Source organism: Eptatretus burgeri, chromosome 17, assembly GCF_056783735.1.
Source record: "Eptatretus burgeri isolate ZD-2024b chromosome 17, Ebu_testis_v1, whole genome shotgun sequence".
NCBI lineage: Eukaryota > Metazoa > Chordata > Myxini > Myxiniformes > Myxinidae > Eptatretus > Eptatretus burgeri.
The window spans coordinates 28,154,961-28,173,907 of record NC_140977.1 but is presented as its reverse complement, the minus strand read 5'-3'; the positions used below and the strand labels follow the sequence as shown (position 1 = coordinate 28,173,907).

Below are 18,947 nucleotides of genomic sequence, written 5' to 3'. Positions count from 1 at the left end.
AAAAGTTTTAGGTCAGAGATGCGATTTAACACAATTCTTGATGGATGCAATGAAGGCGAATTCAGAGAATGGAGAGAAGAAGAATGGAGAGATCGCTGTAATAGTTTGATTTTTTAGGCAAGGAATGAAGGAGAGCTCGAAATGAGAGCAGTCTGTTAAAATAGCAGAAGAGTAGTGCATTATGAAACAGTAGAGTACCACATGTGTGAGAGAGGAAGATGAAGCATTATAAGATCGTTTTTGTTGTTAATATTAATGTTTGAGAGAGTTCAACAGATTAGGTCATGGAAGTGTAGAAAAAAAAAAAAATCGAGGAAGACGAGGAGGAAGTTAAGAGGAAGAAGAAGAAGCAGAATCGGGAGAAGGTGAGTGTGTTGTTGTTGTTGTTGGGTATATATATTTTTTTGAGATAAGAAAGAGATTAGTTGGGAGAATGGGGGATGTTTGGAAAGTCGGGAGGATGAAAATTGAAGGTAATGGGGAGGATAGAAATTGGAGGTAATGGGGAGAAAAAACAAAAAAAAACAAACAAACAAACAAAAAAAAACGATCGAACACCGAGTGGAACCGGTAGGCCTCAAGCCTAGGCCAAGGCCTAGGCCTCAAACACCAGGTAAGAACGTCGACAAAAATACTCACAAAATAGCACGATTTTTGAAACAAAACCGAACTAGGAACACACAGTAACATGTAGGTGAGAAAATTAAACAGTTAAAACGGGACAAATAACGACCGGAAACTTAACTTTGAGAACGTCAGCAGGGAGCCCCGAAGGAGACCTCTCGTCGATCTTTTATATTTTAGTGTTGGAAAGAATTCACATTATACATACATCAATAATTTATCAAGATTAATCTCTTCTCAGGTATTCAGAACAGCAAACAAAATATATCCTTGTAAGCGGTCTTAATTCATTTCAGACAAAAGAACGATTAGAACAACATTCAAAATATTGTAGTAATCATAAATCATCTGTAATTACAATGCCTAAACCTGGTGAAAAGATTTCTTTTGAAGATTATAATAAATCTATCATGCACCCATTTGTGATATATGCTGATTTTGAATGTATCCTGAAAAAGATAAATACTGCTTCTCCTAATCCAAAAGAATCATATGCAAATAAATATCAAAAACATATTTCTTGTGGTTTCTGTTATTATATCAAATCAGCTGTTGGTGATGAATACAACAAGTTAGAACTATATCGTGGAAAAAAAGCTTCACAAGAGTTTGTAAAACGATTAGAAAAGGATTGTATAAGACTAACTAAATGAATGAAAGAAACAAATGAACCGATGAAATTAACCGAAGAAGAGGAAAAGGAATTTGGAGAGAACAATAAATGTCATATTTGTGGGGAGGAAATTGGGGAGTCTAAAGTTTGGGATCATTGTCATCTTACTGTTAAATATAGGAGGTCCCGCTCATTCCTGTTGTAATCTTAATTATAAATTTCCTTCTTTTATTCCAGTCTTTCTTCACAACAGCACCAACTATGATACATATCTATTTATAAATGAACTTTCAAAAACACCAGGGAATATTTCTGCCATAACAAACACAATTCAAAAGTATATTTCATTTACAAAAATGATATTCACAAAACCTTTAACTCGTATTACGTTTCTAGATTCTTCCAAGTTTATGGGAACACCACTAGCCTACCTAGCATCAAATCTAAGTTCCACGGGGTCTTTTCCAAATTTTAATTCATTCTTTCCAAAAGAGGAAATTCTAACTAAAGAGGAAATTCAGATTAAAGAGAGAATTCAAAGGAAAGAGGAAATTCTAATTAATGAAGAAATTCTAATTATAAAGAAAATTCTAACAAGGAATGAATTTCTAACTAAAGAGGAAATTCTGATTAAAGATGAAATGCTGATTAAAGAGGGAATTCTAACTAGAGAGGAAATTCAAACAAGGAATGAAATTCAAAGTAAAGAGAAAATTCTTACAAGTAAGGGAATTTATCCTTATGATTATATGGATTCATTTATGAGATTTAAAAATAGTTTTTATATTTTATAATAGGCTACTATTATAAAATAGTAGCCTGGTGTTGGCGCAGTGGTTAGGGCAGCGGCTTGGGATCCAAAAGGTCCTGAGTTCAAGCCCCGTTGGGCCACTGAATTAATACACCAGGGGGTTGACTCAGCCTGTCATCCTTCCGAGGTCGGCGAAATGAGTACCAGTGTACTGGGCTGGTGTATACCCGGGCTAAAATAGGTGTACCATATCCCTGTGTTGCAAGAGGCGACCAGGGTTGCGTCAGGAAGGGCATCCGGCGTAAAACATGTGCCAAATCACTATGCGGATCCGCTGTGGTGACCCCGAACGGGAACAGCCGAAAGAAGAAGATTTATGAGATTTAAAGAAACACAACTTCCTTTAAAAGAAAGTTTCTATAATAACCTTGATGAAGAAGAGATAAGTGATAAGGAATATAAACACGCACAAGAAATTTTGAAAATATTTAAGATAAAGAACCTTGGAGAATATCATGATTTGTATCTAAAAACAGATGTTTTATTGTTAGCTGATGTGTTTGAAGCTTTTAGATCACTCTGTCATCATAAAAATTGTGATGGATTAGATCCTGCCCACTATTTCACAGCTCCTAGTTTAGCTTGGAGTGCATTGTTGAAAATGAGTAAACAAAATATAGATTTAATCAGTGATGTAGATATGCTTTTGATGATTGAGAAGTCGAAGAGAGGTGGAATATCACAAGTATGTTCAAAAAGATATGCTAAAGCAAATAATAAATATCTTCCAAATTATGATAGTGAAAAAGATAGAAATTATTTGATGCTAATAATTTGTATGGATTGGCAATGTCTCAATGTCTGCCTTACGGTAAATTAGAGTGGGTGGAAGAAAAGGATTATGAAAAGGCTTTGATGAATATTGTTATTTCTTCTCAAGAGGAATTGAATGAGGAAAAAGAAGGTTATTATTTTGAAGTTGATTTGAGGTACTCGAGTGATCTTCATAATAAGCATAAAGACCTTCCTTTTGCATGTGAGAAAGAAACCCCAAATAAAGAATGGTTAAGTGATTATCATAAAAGTTTTAATATTAAAGGTAAATCAACAGAAAAGTTATTAACAACATTCTATGATAAAGAGGGATATGTTCTGCATCAGAGAAGCTTGAAACAGTTTTTGAGAGGATTGAGAGTAGCTAAAATTCATAGAGTTTTAAAATTTAAACAAAGTCCTTGGATGAAAAAGTATATTAAATTCAATACAGATACAAGAACAAATACAAAAGTAAAATTTGAAGGGGAATTCTATAAACTGATGAATAATGCTGTCTTTGGAAAGACAATGGAGAATGTTAGAAACAGGCAAAACATTAGAGTTGCAACATCTTGGAAAGAAGCTTCTAGATTGATAAATAAACCAAGTTTTGAGAGAGAAGAAGTTTTTTCAGAGAACTTTTCTGCAATTCATATGAAAAAGGAAAGTATTGTAATGGATAAACCAATTTATATTGGAACAGCAGTTCTTGATTTATCAAAGATATTGATGTATGATTATTTGTATAATAACTTAAAGAAAGAGTATGGTGAAAATGTTTCATTGTTGTATATGGACACTGATAGTTTTATTCTAGATATAAAAACTGATGATGTTTATCAAGATATGAAGAAAAATATTGGAGTTTATGATACAAGTAATTTTAGTAAGAAGAGCGAGTTATTTTCAAAAAATAATAAAAAGTTTATTGGTAAGTTTAAGGATGAGTTGGGTGGAAAAGTAATGAGTGAGTTTATTGGATTGAGAGCAAAGGCATATGCTTATAAGTATGGTGATCAGATTGATAAGAGGTTAAAGGGAATAAAGAAATATGTAATAAAGAAATCAATAACTTTTAGAAATTATTATAATTGTTTGATGAATAAGAAAGAGGAATATCGGAAAATGAATACAATAAGAAGTTATAAACATAAGATATGTAGTGAAGAAGTAAATAAAAAGGCATTAGGAGCCTTTGATGATAAGAGATTTATTTTAGATAATGGGATAGATTGTGTTCCATATGGATATTGTATGATAGAGTGTATAGAATAGATTGTGTTCCATATGGACACAAGTTTTAACGATGGGAAGATGGGTTAGGGTTTTAAGGGCTACCGCCGTGTTTTTCACAATATATAAATGGTCGAACCAAGTATTAATCAAACTAAAGAGTGGAGAAAATCTTAGTCTTGGTATATAAATGGAAAACATAATGAATGTGAAAAATATCAAATAAGTCTAATTGAAAAAATAACTAAAACAAAGGTAAATAAAACAAATAAGCAAATCAATTTAAAAACTAGCAAGTTAGAGGATGTAAAGAAAAACAAATATCCTTGAATGGACTGAAAACTTTCATGGTTATCAATTGAACAATGGAAAAACAATTTACTATAATCTCAAAATGATATGCAACTCAGGAGGTTGTCAGATGAGATCAATGAGAGAAGTTTATCATTTCATAATGTCACAAAAGGGGTATCTTGAAAAATATAAAGATTCAAATGTTTTATTTTTAAATATTTTAGATGGGGATAATTGTGCAAAGAAAATTAAACTTGAAGGAATTTGAGAATGAACAAATCTTTATAGGTTCAATGAGTGAGCTAAACAATATACATTGGTTATTTGAAACAAAGTGCCCCTCGGTTAAAAGGGGAGGCTATTAAAATCTCCATTCACTTACATGTTTTAGATATTTCTTTAGAATCACCTTTAACAAATCACAGTATATTCACCCAACGACTTTACGACTTGAACGAATCTTTATTGGTTCAATGAGCGAGCTAAACAATATGCATCGGTTATTTGAAAAAAAAAAGTGCCCCTAGGTTAAAAGGGGAGACAAATAAATATACCTTGGGATAAAAAGGGAGTTTATTTTTTAGGGGAAAAAAAATGAATCGCTGAGAATCCCCATTGACTTTAAATGGGGAAAGTGGGCCAGAATCAGTATATTCACCCTACTAACGTTTAGTCAGAACCATGACATCACAAAAGTTTTCAATGAGCACCTCAGAGGTCAATAAATAAGGAAAACAATGAAATAATTGTCAGCAACTTAAAGAAGGATATTCTTCCGAAACACATGGCTGTCATTGATGCGTGACATCATCAACGACCGATGTCATTAAGAAGAGAACCACCAATAACGTCCAACGAGATGCGTATTAACATCAAATACTTCAATGACAAAATGGTATTTTAGGCAGCTTATGGGTGTCACGACATACGGGAAAGGATTCATGGATTTATTTACTTCACACACTTCCCAATCAATAATGTGATGCTTTTTTAAAGGCCTTAAAATGTAATGTTATATTGTTGTGGGGCCGGGTCTCGGTGGCGAGCACGACCGCTTGGGGGAGCAGTAGTCAGCTCCACCGAACACACGGGAATTTAGGTCGTGACCCTCGGATAAGTCCGAAGGTACGGGTCCCTTACAGGACCATGAATCGCCAATAATTTGACCGCGTGGAGTAGGGTTAATTGCCAACTTCAATAGACCTAAGTACCCACGCGGCAAAGCTTACCAGGGAATTCACACCCTCGACAGGCCTCGAGCGGAATGAGCAGTTACCGTGCTCGAACCGTGTGTAACCCGATCGGATGGTTACCGAGGCCCGTCGGTCCAAATGTACAACTACGGCAATGGCCTTCCTAATCCCCAACACACACCATGGCAAACCAATGGCAGAAATGACAAAGAACGAGCTGGTACATTCAACAAGAGGGGAATTTATTTACAACAATAATCGGGGAGGGGAACACAGAGCATTGTTATCACGAATAAATAAAGGTATCAAATGTACAAGCAATTCCTTAAACAATTGTACTTATAGACGGGGCCCACGGACACACACACAAATACCCAGAAAGAGATGGACCTCGAGGTCTTTATTATTCCTTCAGCTCAGAGGGAAGTCGAGCTGAGGGAAGAGAACGTGCTGGCGATCTGGCCGCGTATGCGTGGCTCGACGTCCGCACCTTCCTGGAGCACCAGTCGCCAAAGAACGGACCAGGGCAGCCGAACCCAGAGAAGGCGAGACGAGGTGATCTCCCATGATGAGATGGTCAACCTCTTGTAGTAATGCGCCAGATGAGACGCCTTGGATGCGCGCGATGCAGTCAGCCGCAGACCAGACAGAAGCGCGCTCGAGCAGACGGGACGCAATTCTCAACAGCTTTTTCCGTCGTCTTTTGGGGCGCGGGTCCACTCCCCCATCGCCTGCTCTCATTGGGTGGACAGCGTGTCGCGGCTCCGCCTTCTTGCAAAGGACCGCCCCGGCTCTGGTCTGCGCGTCGCCCATTGGGTGGAAAATGACGCATACCCTTATTTGGCAAGCAGCCAGAACGAAACGCTTCGTGACCATGTTTGGTGCGAAATCCACACCGCCTGGGCTATGGAATTCCGCCCACGCACACATGGCGGCGAGCGCGCGAAGAATGCCGTGAGCAGAGTGTTGTTGGCGTTGTTGTTGTTGTTGTAAAAATCCTAACTATAAAATAATCTGTAGCGCACACATGTAATTCCCATTAGACAGAAGGGGATGGATTCTAACTGTACACATACTTATCGACATAACTAACTTTGGGACCTGAATGTTGAGTGCTCATGGCTGCCAGATTCGTAACAATATGGAAAATTTTCACTCCACCGAAGCACAGCAGTAAGCAGAACTGAAACTGCTATGAGAGAAGCATCGAAGATCTGGCAAGAATCTATCGAGGACGGAGAAGTGGACCGAAACTAGATGCCAACCCAACATTCCAATGAGGTCAGCCATGACAGATCGCTCACTTCCTGAACACCGCGCCTCGAAGAGCATACTGAAATTACAATCCGGTGAGTGGGCACCTTTCCTTGAATGATGAAATGTTTTTCAATTGCCGATTTTGTAACCTGAGCAGGCTGCCTGCAGCTTGCATAACGTGTCATATATGCCAATAGGAATTTTAAAAAGGCAAATATTGTACTGTTGAGCAAACCTGAAACAAGTCAAATTGCCACCGTCTCTTAAAAGAAGGATAAACCCTCCAGTTATGAGCAGTATTCACTGATTCTGAAGAATTAAGGTGTTGTCGCTTCGTGATCCCTCAAGAGAAACTCCTTTGAATTTGAAATGTTTGCAAGCAAAGTTCAAAATCCTCTAGATTATCAAATTCAGTGTTGCTCACACTGCTAGCTCGAGAAGATGCATACTGGATAACGGAGTGTTGGTCTTTGGTAACATCACCAGATCATGTAATAAGCACACCACCACCTTGTTGAGGAAAATTATTGATGGCTGATAAATTCCAACTTTGCCAGTGATGCCCACATCTCATGAGGAATAACAATAATAACTAGAAGGGCACTCAGTAGAGCACATACCTCTGTCAAGCTGAACAGTTTATGTTTTGTATCCTACTGATAGGCTGGATCTTCATCCGGACCTCAAACAAAATCTAATTGTCTTGTTCTCATCACCTACCCAATCTGTCCACTAAGTTTTGTCTAAATCTGTCCATAACTGTTTGAGATATCATGCTGTATATCGTTTTTGGACACTATCGCTCAATGGTGAAGAATCACTCTGAATACTTTCTCCCTCTGTCCTGCTGTTGGTGTTTCCCCATTCTCCTGCTGTTCCCTTTGTTGTTGTGTTTGGATTCGTTCTGTGTCATTGCTCTTCCACAAGCCAAGAGCATGCATTAAAAAATATATATTCATATATAAAATCACAAACAATTCTCATATCTGGATCCAAATCCAAATCTTCCCCAAATTCTAATCAATTCGTCCTTATCACACACCCAACCTGTCCACCAAGTTTAATCAGAATGCATCCATAACCTTTTGAAACACCCTGCTCACAGACAAGCAGCCAAACAGAGGTGAAAACATAACCTCGTTCACCTTCGGTGGCAGAAGTAATAATGGTAATAACTAATAACAATACTAGTCACGAGATGTGCCACTTTATAACTGCGGGCAGTTATGACCGGGTACCAAGACGCCCCATTTCGATACAACCCCGGGGAGAGTAATTGGGGTGGGGGAGCACACATCTCGAAAGAAGCCCCACACATCTCGATGACGTGGGATTGACAGGTTATGGACCGAGTAACGTGCTGCGTTCAATCTGTTAATTACGTGTGCAGTTGATCCTTTTTCCTGGAGTCATCGTCGGTAACAATTGAATTGGTATCTAAGTAACCTGAACACGAAGTTAGGGGATGCTCCCTTGAGTTTAAGGAAGGTTTTAAAGAAAAAGTTGAGGAAGGTTTTAAAAACAGATTCAAAATATTAAATAATTATTGCTACCAGACCATGCATCCGATCAGGTTGAAATTTTAAACCTATATTCCCCATTGAGAACAAGATCATATTTGTGAAGTTTCACGTCCATCGATAAAGTGGTGCAACAAAATAATTTTTAAAAGATTTTCGTGCAATCCAATATGGTTGCCTGGCCATGTGACCTATGAATTATTCGTGAATACCATGGTATCCCTAAGGCTTGGGGAACATGTTTGTGACGTTTCCCCTTGATTTGTCAAGCTGTTCTGGAGAAGGATATTTTTAAAGGTTTATTAACAAAATAAAAATTAAATTAAATTAAAAAAAAAAAATCACAGCTGCCAAACCACATGACCAATGATAATTAATGTCACCAATTTTTTTATGTCGACCAATATATCCCTAAATGACCCTGAATAATTTTCATACCGATCGGATATAGCATTTAACGTGTCAAATTTTGACTGGGATACCACTTCACCAATGATGTCATGGTTAACAACACTTATTCCCCGTGCAGAGTACTTGGCACGTGCCAAGTTTCTATTTTTTTCAATGGAGCGGTTTCAGAGATAAAGAGGTCCAAAGTATTTCCTTTATTCTAACATGGCTGCCACGCCACATGGCCTATGACATCATAATTGTCAATTAAAAAAATTTCTACATGAATAATCGCTCCTTTGGTGAAAATTTTGTCTCAATCCAACAAGCGATTGCAGAGAAAATGAATTTAAAAGGGAATAAACCCCAAAAATGGCCACCGCGGCAGAAGTATAATAATAACTAAAACACATCTGAAAATGCAAAGCCTGTCCGCTTTGTAGTCCGGCTTCTTTCCTGTGCTAAACGGTACCTTTGACCAAATTCTTAATTTGTCTTCTCCAGATTGTCATAATGAAGCTTTGTTAAAAATTTTATTACAAAAGCTCAAATGATTTTAAAAAAACAAAAGAAGTTACAGTCCAGACAGACACGGAGAAGGATGCTCGCGTGCACGCATGCACATACCTGTCTCCTGTTGCGCAAGGGACGGGATAATCAGAAAAATTACAAGAGGTTACCCAGCCTGTAAGGCTTGGTACCCAAATAACGAGAGCGAAGTCGATGGCACGCCATTGCAAATCCCCACGCTTCCTACCTAAGGCAGAGTTGAAAGATGGAAAAACATTCCACCGGGAATGACCCAATATCAAATTATAAGCTTAAAAAATAAATTTTCTGTTTTTACCCGTGACCCCAAGTCCACTCCTGGGTCATGAACCAGGAGTCAATGCCTCCAAAATGATCACATATTTCATGCGTCCCCCAACGTTGATTGCACAGACAAAGTTTCATTTAAAAAAGTGCTCGCAATTGCATTTTTCATTGTTTGCCCTCTTGACCCTGCCCCAGGCGACGAGTCCAAAAATGATATTGCTCTTGCATCCTGACAGGTGGTGATCATAACTAAGTTTGGTGAATTTCTGCCCGACCATTTAGGAGATAGCGTGACAGACGGACAGCCAGACTGACAGACAGAGCCAATTGCAATATCTCCCCATTTTAATAATGAAATACAGCAGAGTGATCACAAACGAGACACTCAGACAGAATCATCAAGCATAATGAGATTGAAGATCAATAATTTGATGAAAAAAAATAAAAAATAAAAATAAAAACTTGACAACACTACGAAGAGAGCAATGAGTTTCAAAACAAATTTTTGGAGCTCGACTGTTAGACCAGATCCATGCCAAAGCAATTACTCATGCAACTTGGTTGACTTACATGTGGTCATAGATCTGCCACCAGTTACATGTAGTCACAGCTGGGTGGTTAGAATAGACACATGCTCCACTTTCAAACGATCTACTGAACGACTTGTAACGACACAATTTATCACATGTACATTAGAGATCTACGATTGGTTGTTCGAATTCTGACCGTGCACACACTTCTAAATGTGGGAATTTTGTCATTTATCCATGAATTCCATTTTTCTGGTGCTCCTCAGATGGGATGGCCCAGAGGTGACGTAAGTAACAAGATGAGTAACGGTGTTGAGAAACAGTCCGGAATGTACAATGATCAAGCAAAAAAGCAGATATAATCATACCGTAAGTTGTCCTGCAACACCGAAGTCGGCCAGCTTGGCATTTCCCTCCACACTCAGTAGAATGTTTCCAGCTTTTATATCCCGATGAATCTTGCGCATAAAGTGCAGGTACTCTAGCCCACGGAGCGTCGCACGCAGAATTGGTGCAATCTGCTCTTCTGACAGCTATAGAACAGAACAAACAAAAAAATGAGCGAAATAGAAGAGAGATGAGACAGAGCAAAATACGATGGATTGTTGAGGTTTTATGGGTAATAACCCTGTTTTGAGAACAGTTTAGGATCATATTTGGGATGGTGTCCCCACTGAAATTGGGTCAATTTGATGAGGCATTTTGAAAATTGGGACAAATGGCAACATTTTGTCATCTCTACGGAATGAGTAGTTGCTGATTGCATCAACATAAAGGTGGATGGCTCACCAAACTGCACAATGAGCAACAGGGTTTTAGTGAGATCCTCTAATAGGTGGAGACATGCAGAAATTGTGTCAATTCTTACAGTTTTGTTGCGCAGACGGATGATATCAGAAACGGAGCCCGCTCCGCAGTATTCCATCACGATCCATAGGTCTGTGTTCTTAAAATAGCTTCCATAATACTTCACCACGTGGGGGCTGAGCATAAACAAAAAGGGTATAGGAGGTGAACAAATGAGGGGGAGTGAGCTGTGTATGAAGAGGACACAGAGAAAGAAAAAGAGAAAAACATCTGCTCAGGCCATAGTCAGGAAGCACAAAAGAAAAGAAAATGTGCACGGTGGAATTGGATTATGTAACCTTTACAACAAGCGAGATTAAAGGAGAGCAAAAGAAGCTGGAGGAAGAGATATGATGCTGGAGGAGACAGTCATTCAAGCTGGTGGAAAAGATGGACTTGTACATGCGAAATTGGCTTTCCAGGGAATGCGACACATCATTTACCACTAATACGCCGGAATGGATTAAAAAGAATTATCCTCGTTATGACAAGCATTTACTGTGTAGTTTAGATTAGCATCATGTCCAACAGCAGGGAAGCTGTGCAATGTTAAACAATTAATTTTTTAATACCATGTCAAGGCTCATATACGAGCCAACACAGAACGTACAACAAGGGGAGCAGGAGACAAGAGGGGTGGGAGAGGGAAGGACAAAGCAGTGGGGAACAGAGACTTTAGGAGATCTGTGGAAGGGAGAGGGATGGGGTACATGGGGTAAACAAGATGGACACTATAGGAACTTTCAGGTCCTCACACAACAAATAAGGATCAGATTGTAAGGGTTCTAGATGCAGGTTTACCCAAGACGTCAAAGGTAAAGTTGCTATATGCATGTTATCCTTCTGATATCAATGTAGCAAGTTCTCTATTTGAACTTGTACATGCAGCAAGTCCTCTATTTACATTGTTTTGCAAGAACGTTGCCTCGCCAACGAAGTAGGAAACATAATTCCATTAGGAATGCATTGAGATTCAATAAAACGTTGTTTTGAAAATCGAAAAATGGAATTTTTGATGGCAGTGGAAAATGACTGCCACAGCCATCAGCGGCTGAATTTGAAATGGCCCAATATCCAAATCTGTTGATAATATAATAGGCTACTAGTGTGCCAAATTTGGTGCTTTCCTCACAAAATGCACAATTGTTATGCTATATTTAGCTAAGTTGCCCCACTATGTGTGAATAACAAAAGGGAGAGATAAGGTGATGGATAATATGGAGCGATTGTTAAGGCCTTGGATCAAAGATCAAGGTCAACGGAATGTGCCCGCGAGTTTGACGACGATTCAGGAAAAAGCAATAAGCAACTAGAACGGGCACTCATAGAGTGCATACCTTCGCCGCCACTACTTTTTTTGTTCTTGGTATGAGTGTGGAGAACTGGTTTCATAGGAATGGTCTTATGACACAAACCACATATCTATAATGTCATGACCCCGCCCCCCCTGACTTTCGGGGACTACGGACTAAACAACAATCAACTCACGTCGTTTTGGCGAGTCTTCACTCGCAAGCTCGGTGAATACAACGTTTCAACAAGAGAAGGTAATCTCGTTTGATGCTGGTTTCATGCAAATCTAATAAGAATTGACTGAGTTATGCCGAAAACCGCATATTTTTCAAGGGCGTGACCCCCCGCCCCCCGACATTTTACCCCAACCGGTGACATGTGTTATGACGTCATTGTGTCACAAGATTGGGCATTAAATTCTGAACATTTTGGTGCTGGGTTCATGTAAAGCGGACAAGAATTGACCGCGTTATGACAAAAACCGCATATTTTTCAAGGTCGTGACCCCCCTGACCTTTGACCTCTAACCGGTAACAAGAGTATGGGCGTCATTGTGTCATATTGCATATCACAAGATGAGGCGTTGAATTCTGAACATTTTGGCGTTAGTTGCATGCAAATTGAATAAAAATTGACCGTGTTATCGTAAAAAGACGATTTTGACCTTTTCGTGACCTTGACCTTTGACCCGAACGATCCCAAAATCTAATCGAATGCTTCCTGGCTAATAACCAATCATCCCACCAAATTTCATGCAATTCTGTTTAATACTTTTGAGTTATACGAATCACAAGATTACAAATAAAGAAAGAAATAAATAAATACACGCCGACCAAAACATAACCTTTCGCAGAATGCGAAGGTAATAAGCACGATTACCGGACTAAAAGAGCATGATGAGGGTTCAACTTTGGAAATATTTTCAGCAAGCCATGGTTGGTTTCAATGGTTTAACACATTGCACCCTATTACAATGTACTTTCTGGTACTTGTTTAATACTTTTAATACAAATTTTGACCAAAAGATGCCTCCAGGTAGTATCCTAAATTTGAATCAAAAAATCAATGGTGAAATAGGATTCGATTCATGTTGTTTCACCTCACGTCATGTTTTTTTTTTTTCCATAAAAGCATTCCCCAACGTAAATCGACGACTCGCGGTGTATAAAAACCGAGTTTGCTTGCTTGATGCAAGTTCCAACCCCCTCAGCGAGAGCGGGTCAAAAGCTCTGCCCCTCTCCTCAGCAAATTCACATTCTGTACCAACCCATGTGGTGCGTAAACAGCTCGTTAAAAATAAATACAAATTTCTATATTTTTTATTGTCCAGAGCTGGTTACGATAGTAAACAAAACCTTTTTTTAGTTTCTGCAAAAATACATTTTTTTTCCTATTTGCTTACACAGTACTCAATCAAGATTGATTACCTGTCACATTGTTGCATGATCGATATCTCTTTAATGATTTCTTGCAAGTCAGACTCCACTGGAACTTGCTTGATGGCGACTATTTGCCCGGACTCCTTGTGAATGGCTTTGTACACATTGCCATACGATCTGGGGATCAGGTGGGAAAAAAATTAAAATATATATTTTTTTGTTTTATATATTGGGGAATCAAGTTCTACAACTGTGTTCTCCACAATGCCGACAGAATGGCAGCTCACCAGTTAATGGTCGATAACCATCACGTTAAAGGCTATCCACCACCAATTAAAAATACCCACATGGCAGTAAAATAAAAGCTCCCTTGTTACCTCAGCCACTGAAGGTGGATGGAACTTATGTTTTCACCTCTGTCTGTCTGTCTATCTATCTAGCTATCTGTGAGCAGGATATCTCAAAATGTTATAGAAGGATTAAGATTAAATTTAGTGGACAGGTTGGGTGTGACAAGAATGAATTGATCAGATTTTGGTGAAGATCCGGATACGATAATTTTATTTTATTTTAATTTTTACCTCACCACCGAAGGGTGCACAGGAGGTTGTTTTCACCCGTGTTTGTCCGTTTGTGTGCAGAATATCTCAAAAAAAGCTGTGGACGGATTCGGACGAAACTTGGTGGACAGGTTGGGTGTGTGACAAGGACGAATCAATTACATTTTGGTGAAGATCTGGATCTGGATTAGAGTATTTTTTTTGGATGTGCAAGTGATTCTTCACAATTGAGAGAAAGGACCAAAACGATATTTATCATGATATTTCAAAAAGTTGTGGACTAATTATAACAACACTTGGTGGATGAGTTGGATGGGTGACAAGAATAAGGCGATTCGATTTTGGTTTGGTTTCAAATCCCGATCCAGCCTATTAGTGGGATACAAACAAACTGTTCAGCCTGGCAGAGGTATACGGTCTACCGAGTGCTGTTATAGTTCCAACAGTACTGAGCTTGGTTTCAGGCAGAGTCATGTGACACCTACTCATCAAGAAGCAGAAAAATAAAATTCACAGGGTATTTAATTACCTGCATCAGCAAAGGTGGATGGAGGTTATGTTTTCAACTGTGTTTGTTTTCACTCAGCTGATTGCACTACACTCTGTTCACTGAACAGGACTATTATTTTCCCTGGATCATTGTATTTAAAAGAATCTTCTTGCCCGTCCTGGCTGATATTTGGTGCAGTGAAAAAGCAGTGGATTTGTCCCCCTTGAAAGGCAATAGAGATAAGTCGGTTATTTGCTATAATTTGACAAAATATATAATTTCTATACCAAAAAAAATAAACAATTTCTTTGCAAAACACACTACCCAAAACAATGGCACACAACAATGTGGTTCCCAAGATCGTTATTTCATTAGTATTCATTCAAGGCAGCCCTTCCCTTATGTCTAGTGGGTGTATGGGCGAAATGTGTGGGCTTTCAGCAGGTTTTCTTTCCCCTTCTTTACTAATTTTGCTTTGCCGCACACACGAGTCTCCTTCATACATGCACACCAAAGACCAGATAAACAAGCAGTCAAATAGCATACACACCAAAACAATTCAAATAATCACATGCCATAACTCAACGGACATTTCACTTCAGACTTCACCATACACAAACCCCAACGTTACAACAATTCGTTCACCACCAAGACTCTTTTATAATAATCGCCACACCATCGAATCACAACCCAAGCTTGCTTACATTCACCATTGATGCCACTACCATGACCAATGACCCGAACCATAACCACTACAACCATGCCATAGCTTACCACTACGCTATCGCTGCCATCACTCAACCACCATCACCACCAATGCCAACACCGCCTTTTGGGACTAACAGGGAACAAAGCAGCGGCTCGTGCCATGGGAGACACTCTGATCTGGACAATCAAACATCTAACTTGGGAAGCGAGTGTGTGCTGTACTCTGGTCGACATGTGCGTAAGCCCTGACTCTGCTCAATTGTGACCCCCATTACGTGTTCAGTGCATGTTTAAGGCCGAAGCGCACGACCAAATACTCAGCGCCATGTTAGTCATGGAGCTCGACCATGTGGGAGAGTTCAGAGTGAATAAAGCCATTTCCGCCTCCAAACCATCACATGGATGGGGCCAGCGCAGCGGTAATAGTCTTACGCAACAACGAGGGCACCGGAAAACACCGATCACTCCACCTGATCCACTTCCAAGCTCCTCCCTCGCCAGGGGATTGTAAAGCACCATGCGTTCTCCACAGGGCGTTAGGTTCTTGGGGATACGTTCATTCTCGGTTCTGTGCGTTCTTATAGTTTTTGGCATTCCTGGTCAGCAAACAACGGACGGAGCTTGGCGGAGCGAGCAGAACAGAGTGCAGAATGAGTGGAAAAATGAGGCATCAGACCGAGTGCAGTGTTGGAGATAAAGCAGTACACATACAGACCTCCTTACACTTCAATAAGCCTATCTCCTCACACGATCTGTATTTCCGGCACGTCTACTGTGGATGCATAACCAGAGTAGGTGTCAATGCCACCCAATGCTCGCCTGTTTATACATTTATCGTTTTTAAAAGACTCGTCTAATAATTAATATTTTTTTTATAAAGCATTGCAGTGAAGTCTGATCCAAATAATTTTAAAGCAATATATGTATTTGTATATTGTAATCAGTAACAGAGAAAGTGAGCACAATATATGCCCGAACAAGAAGGTATATACAGAATTGTGCTACTACGTGGAAAACAGCATCCTGGTTGCCATGGCAACCACTAAGATGACTAACGTATGTCGCGGCATTCCGTCTCCACAGTCTGTACCTATGCACCAAATATGAAACGTGAAAGTTGAAAACTTTGGGAGTTAGGGAACGGACGGACGGACAGACGGACAGAGGACACATACTACATATATATATATATATATATATATATATATATATATATATATATATATATATATATATCATGTGTATAAAAAAGTGTGGAAGATAAAAACATTAGAAAGGAAAAAATAACTTGCACCAAAAATTTTAACATCTTCACGTCACGCTGACGTTGACGCTGATGCCGGGGTATCGCTATAGCTCTCTGTTCTTCGAACAGGCGAGTTAAAAAGGAACATCAGAGATTATCTGGGTCCACTGATTTGCATCTGCTACATCTTCCTCTCTGCACACCACCTGTGCATCACTGCATTTATGACCGCACCTCCCCCGACCGCACACCATAAGACAACCTCAGTTTCCCTCCTCCTTCCCCCTCCTAAGAGACTGGGTTGGCAAAGGTCTGTCAAAGGCAGCTGGTATTAAAATAAGAGGTCGCAAATGCCTCAAACTCTCTCCCTCTCTCTGAACTACAGTGTCTAACTTTCCTTGGCATGTTTCTATCATATTAGTGAAGATAAGATCGTGGAAGTTTTAGATCGGTAAACCTCTGCACTGTCTCTTTGGAGAAGATTTTTTTTTAAGGTTGATTCGTCAAAAAGATAAATAAATAAAACTTCATAGCTGCCAAACCATGTGACCTATGACATCATAGGTGGAGATCTTTTTGTTCCTCGTGGATAGGTGATCATACATTGTGCCTCGATCTGTTCAGCCATTTCAGAGAATAAGGTTTTTGAAGGTTTTTATGTAAAAACAATCTGGCTGCTGAACCACAAGACCGATGACATCAATCCCCCCCCCCCCAACAATTTAGCCATAAATGACCCTCAAAAATGGTCATACTGATCAGATAAAGCATTTGACATATGCAATCATGACGTCATAACGAAGCCCACCGATAACATCACAAAAAAAAAAAAATATATTACCCATTACACTTCAAATTTCTATTTTTTCCATTGAGCGGTTTTGGAGATAGACGTCCAAAGTTTTTCCTTTTTTCAACATGGCTGCAATACCACAAGACCTATGACATCATAATTATTAAAACATACTACCTGAGTAGTAGCACTGATGGTGAAAATTGTCAATCTGATAAGTGGATGCAGAGGAAACAGAAAATTAGCATGGACGGACATACACACATACGGACGGACAACCCGAAAACATTATGTCTAACGACTGTTAGCGGAGGCATAAAAAGAGTTGGACAAATTGGGGACAGACAAAGAAGGATTACTGTAATGGCTAAGAAGAGGTCAGCTCAATTGGGACGGAGACCGAATCATTATAAATGCTTAAGACCAAGGACACTACACAAACAGCTCTAAAAAAAAAATGGCAGGACTGAGCCAATCGGATAAGTGTAGGTTCTGCAAGGTAGAAACAGAAAGCACAAGTCACTTCGATCAGGATGTAAAAAAAACAAAAACTCATGTCAGAACAGCTGTACACGCAAAGACGCAACAAGGTATCCACTGGCACATCTGAAGAAATTTCAACATCTCAGTTCCACAAAACTCTTGGAAACCCAAAGCAAAAGCAATTATTGAAAACAAGGACATAATGCTCACGTACGACCTGATGATCCCATCCAAAGTGAACATGGAAAACAAAGCACTGCGACAGGAAATAGTACTCAGACACAAAAAAAAGGAAAAGAAGGCAATTCTTATTGAGGTTTCGGTACCCATAGATTTTGGTCTAAATAATGTAGAAATCAAGAAAATGACCAAATATCAACACCTCATTAATGAAGTGAAAAGATCCTGGAAGCAGAAGAGTGCCGAAATTGTACCAGTGATAATTGTAGCAATGGGAATGATAAAGAAGAACCTCAAAAAGATCCGACAAACCATCTCTGGGAACATTACCACAAACGAACTGCAGTTGGAGCCTGTCCGGGGCTCAGTGACGATCCTGAAAAGAGCCCTCATAACAAAACAACTTTGGGTATAAATCATGATCCTTCACCGAAGTTAAGGTGGATACAAGGAGTCCTGGGAGGACTACTTTACCTTCTGAAACCTGAATTATGGAGATCTATATATATCTCACACACACACACACACACACACACACACACACACACACACACACACACACACACACACACACACACACACACACACACACACACACACACACACACACAACAATCCAAGGTAAACTCACCCTTCTCCCAACTTCTCAAGAATATCAAACACCTCTTCTGGCTGTTTGGTGAGACTTGCCTCACTCAATTTCTTTAGAGAGCTGCATGGGGAGTGGGACATTGGAATGTGGCACATAGATTCAAATTAACCTCTTCAATCATTTTATCTCTTACATATCGCCGATTTATCTATCGTCATTCAATGGATACATCCTATATAAAGAAGCAAACGGGGTACTCGAGCAATTAAGCCAGTCTTCCTGAAGTTCTGGAGTCTGAGAGTGTTGGACGTTGGCTCATAAGTACCTCCTTGCAGTTCAT

At 39.4% G+C, this 18,947-nt stretch overlaps 1 protein-coding gene across 4 annotated transcripts in view; it reads right to left on the bottom strand.

The window, feature by feature from the left end:
- The window catches only part of LOC147009625 (serine/threonine-protein kinase 4-like), a 76,066-nt gene that overhangs the window by 42,142 nt on the left and 14,977 nt on the right, over positions 1 to 18,947 (bottom strand). For 3 of the 4 annotated variants that reach the window (XM_085862569.1, XM_085862571.1, XM_085862573.1), the window contains 4 exons: positions 18,647 to 18,727; positions 13,604 to 13,732; positions 10,906 to 11,020; positions 10,406 to 10,570 (listed from right to left, as the gene is read on the bottom strand). In XM_085862569.1, coding sequence (XP_085718695.1) covers positions 10,406 to 10,570; positions 10,906 to 11,020; positions 13,604 to 13,732; positions 18,647 to 18,727 — 490 coding nt within the window. The remainder of the gene's footprint in view (positions 1 to 10,405; positions 10,571 to 10,905; positions 11,021 to 13,603; positions 13,733 to 18,646; positions 18,728 to 18,947) is intronic. The other variant, XM_085862570.1, reaches the window with a different exon arrangement.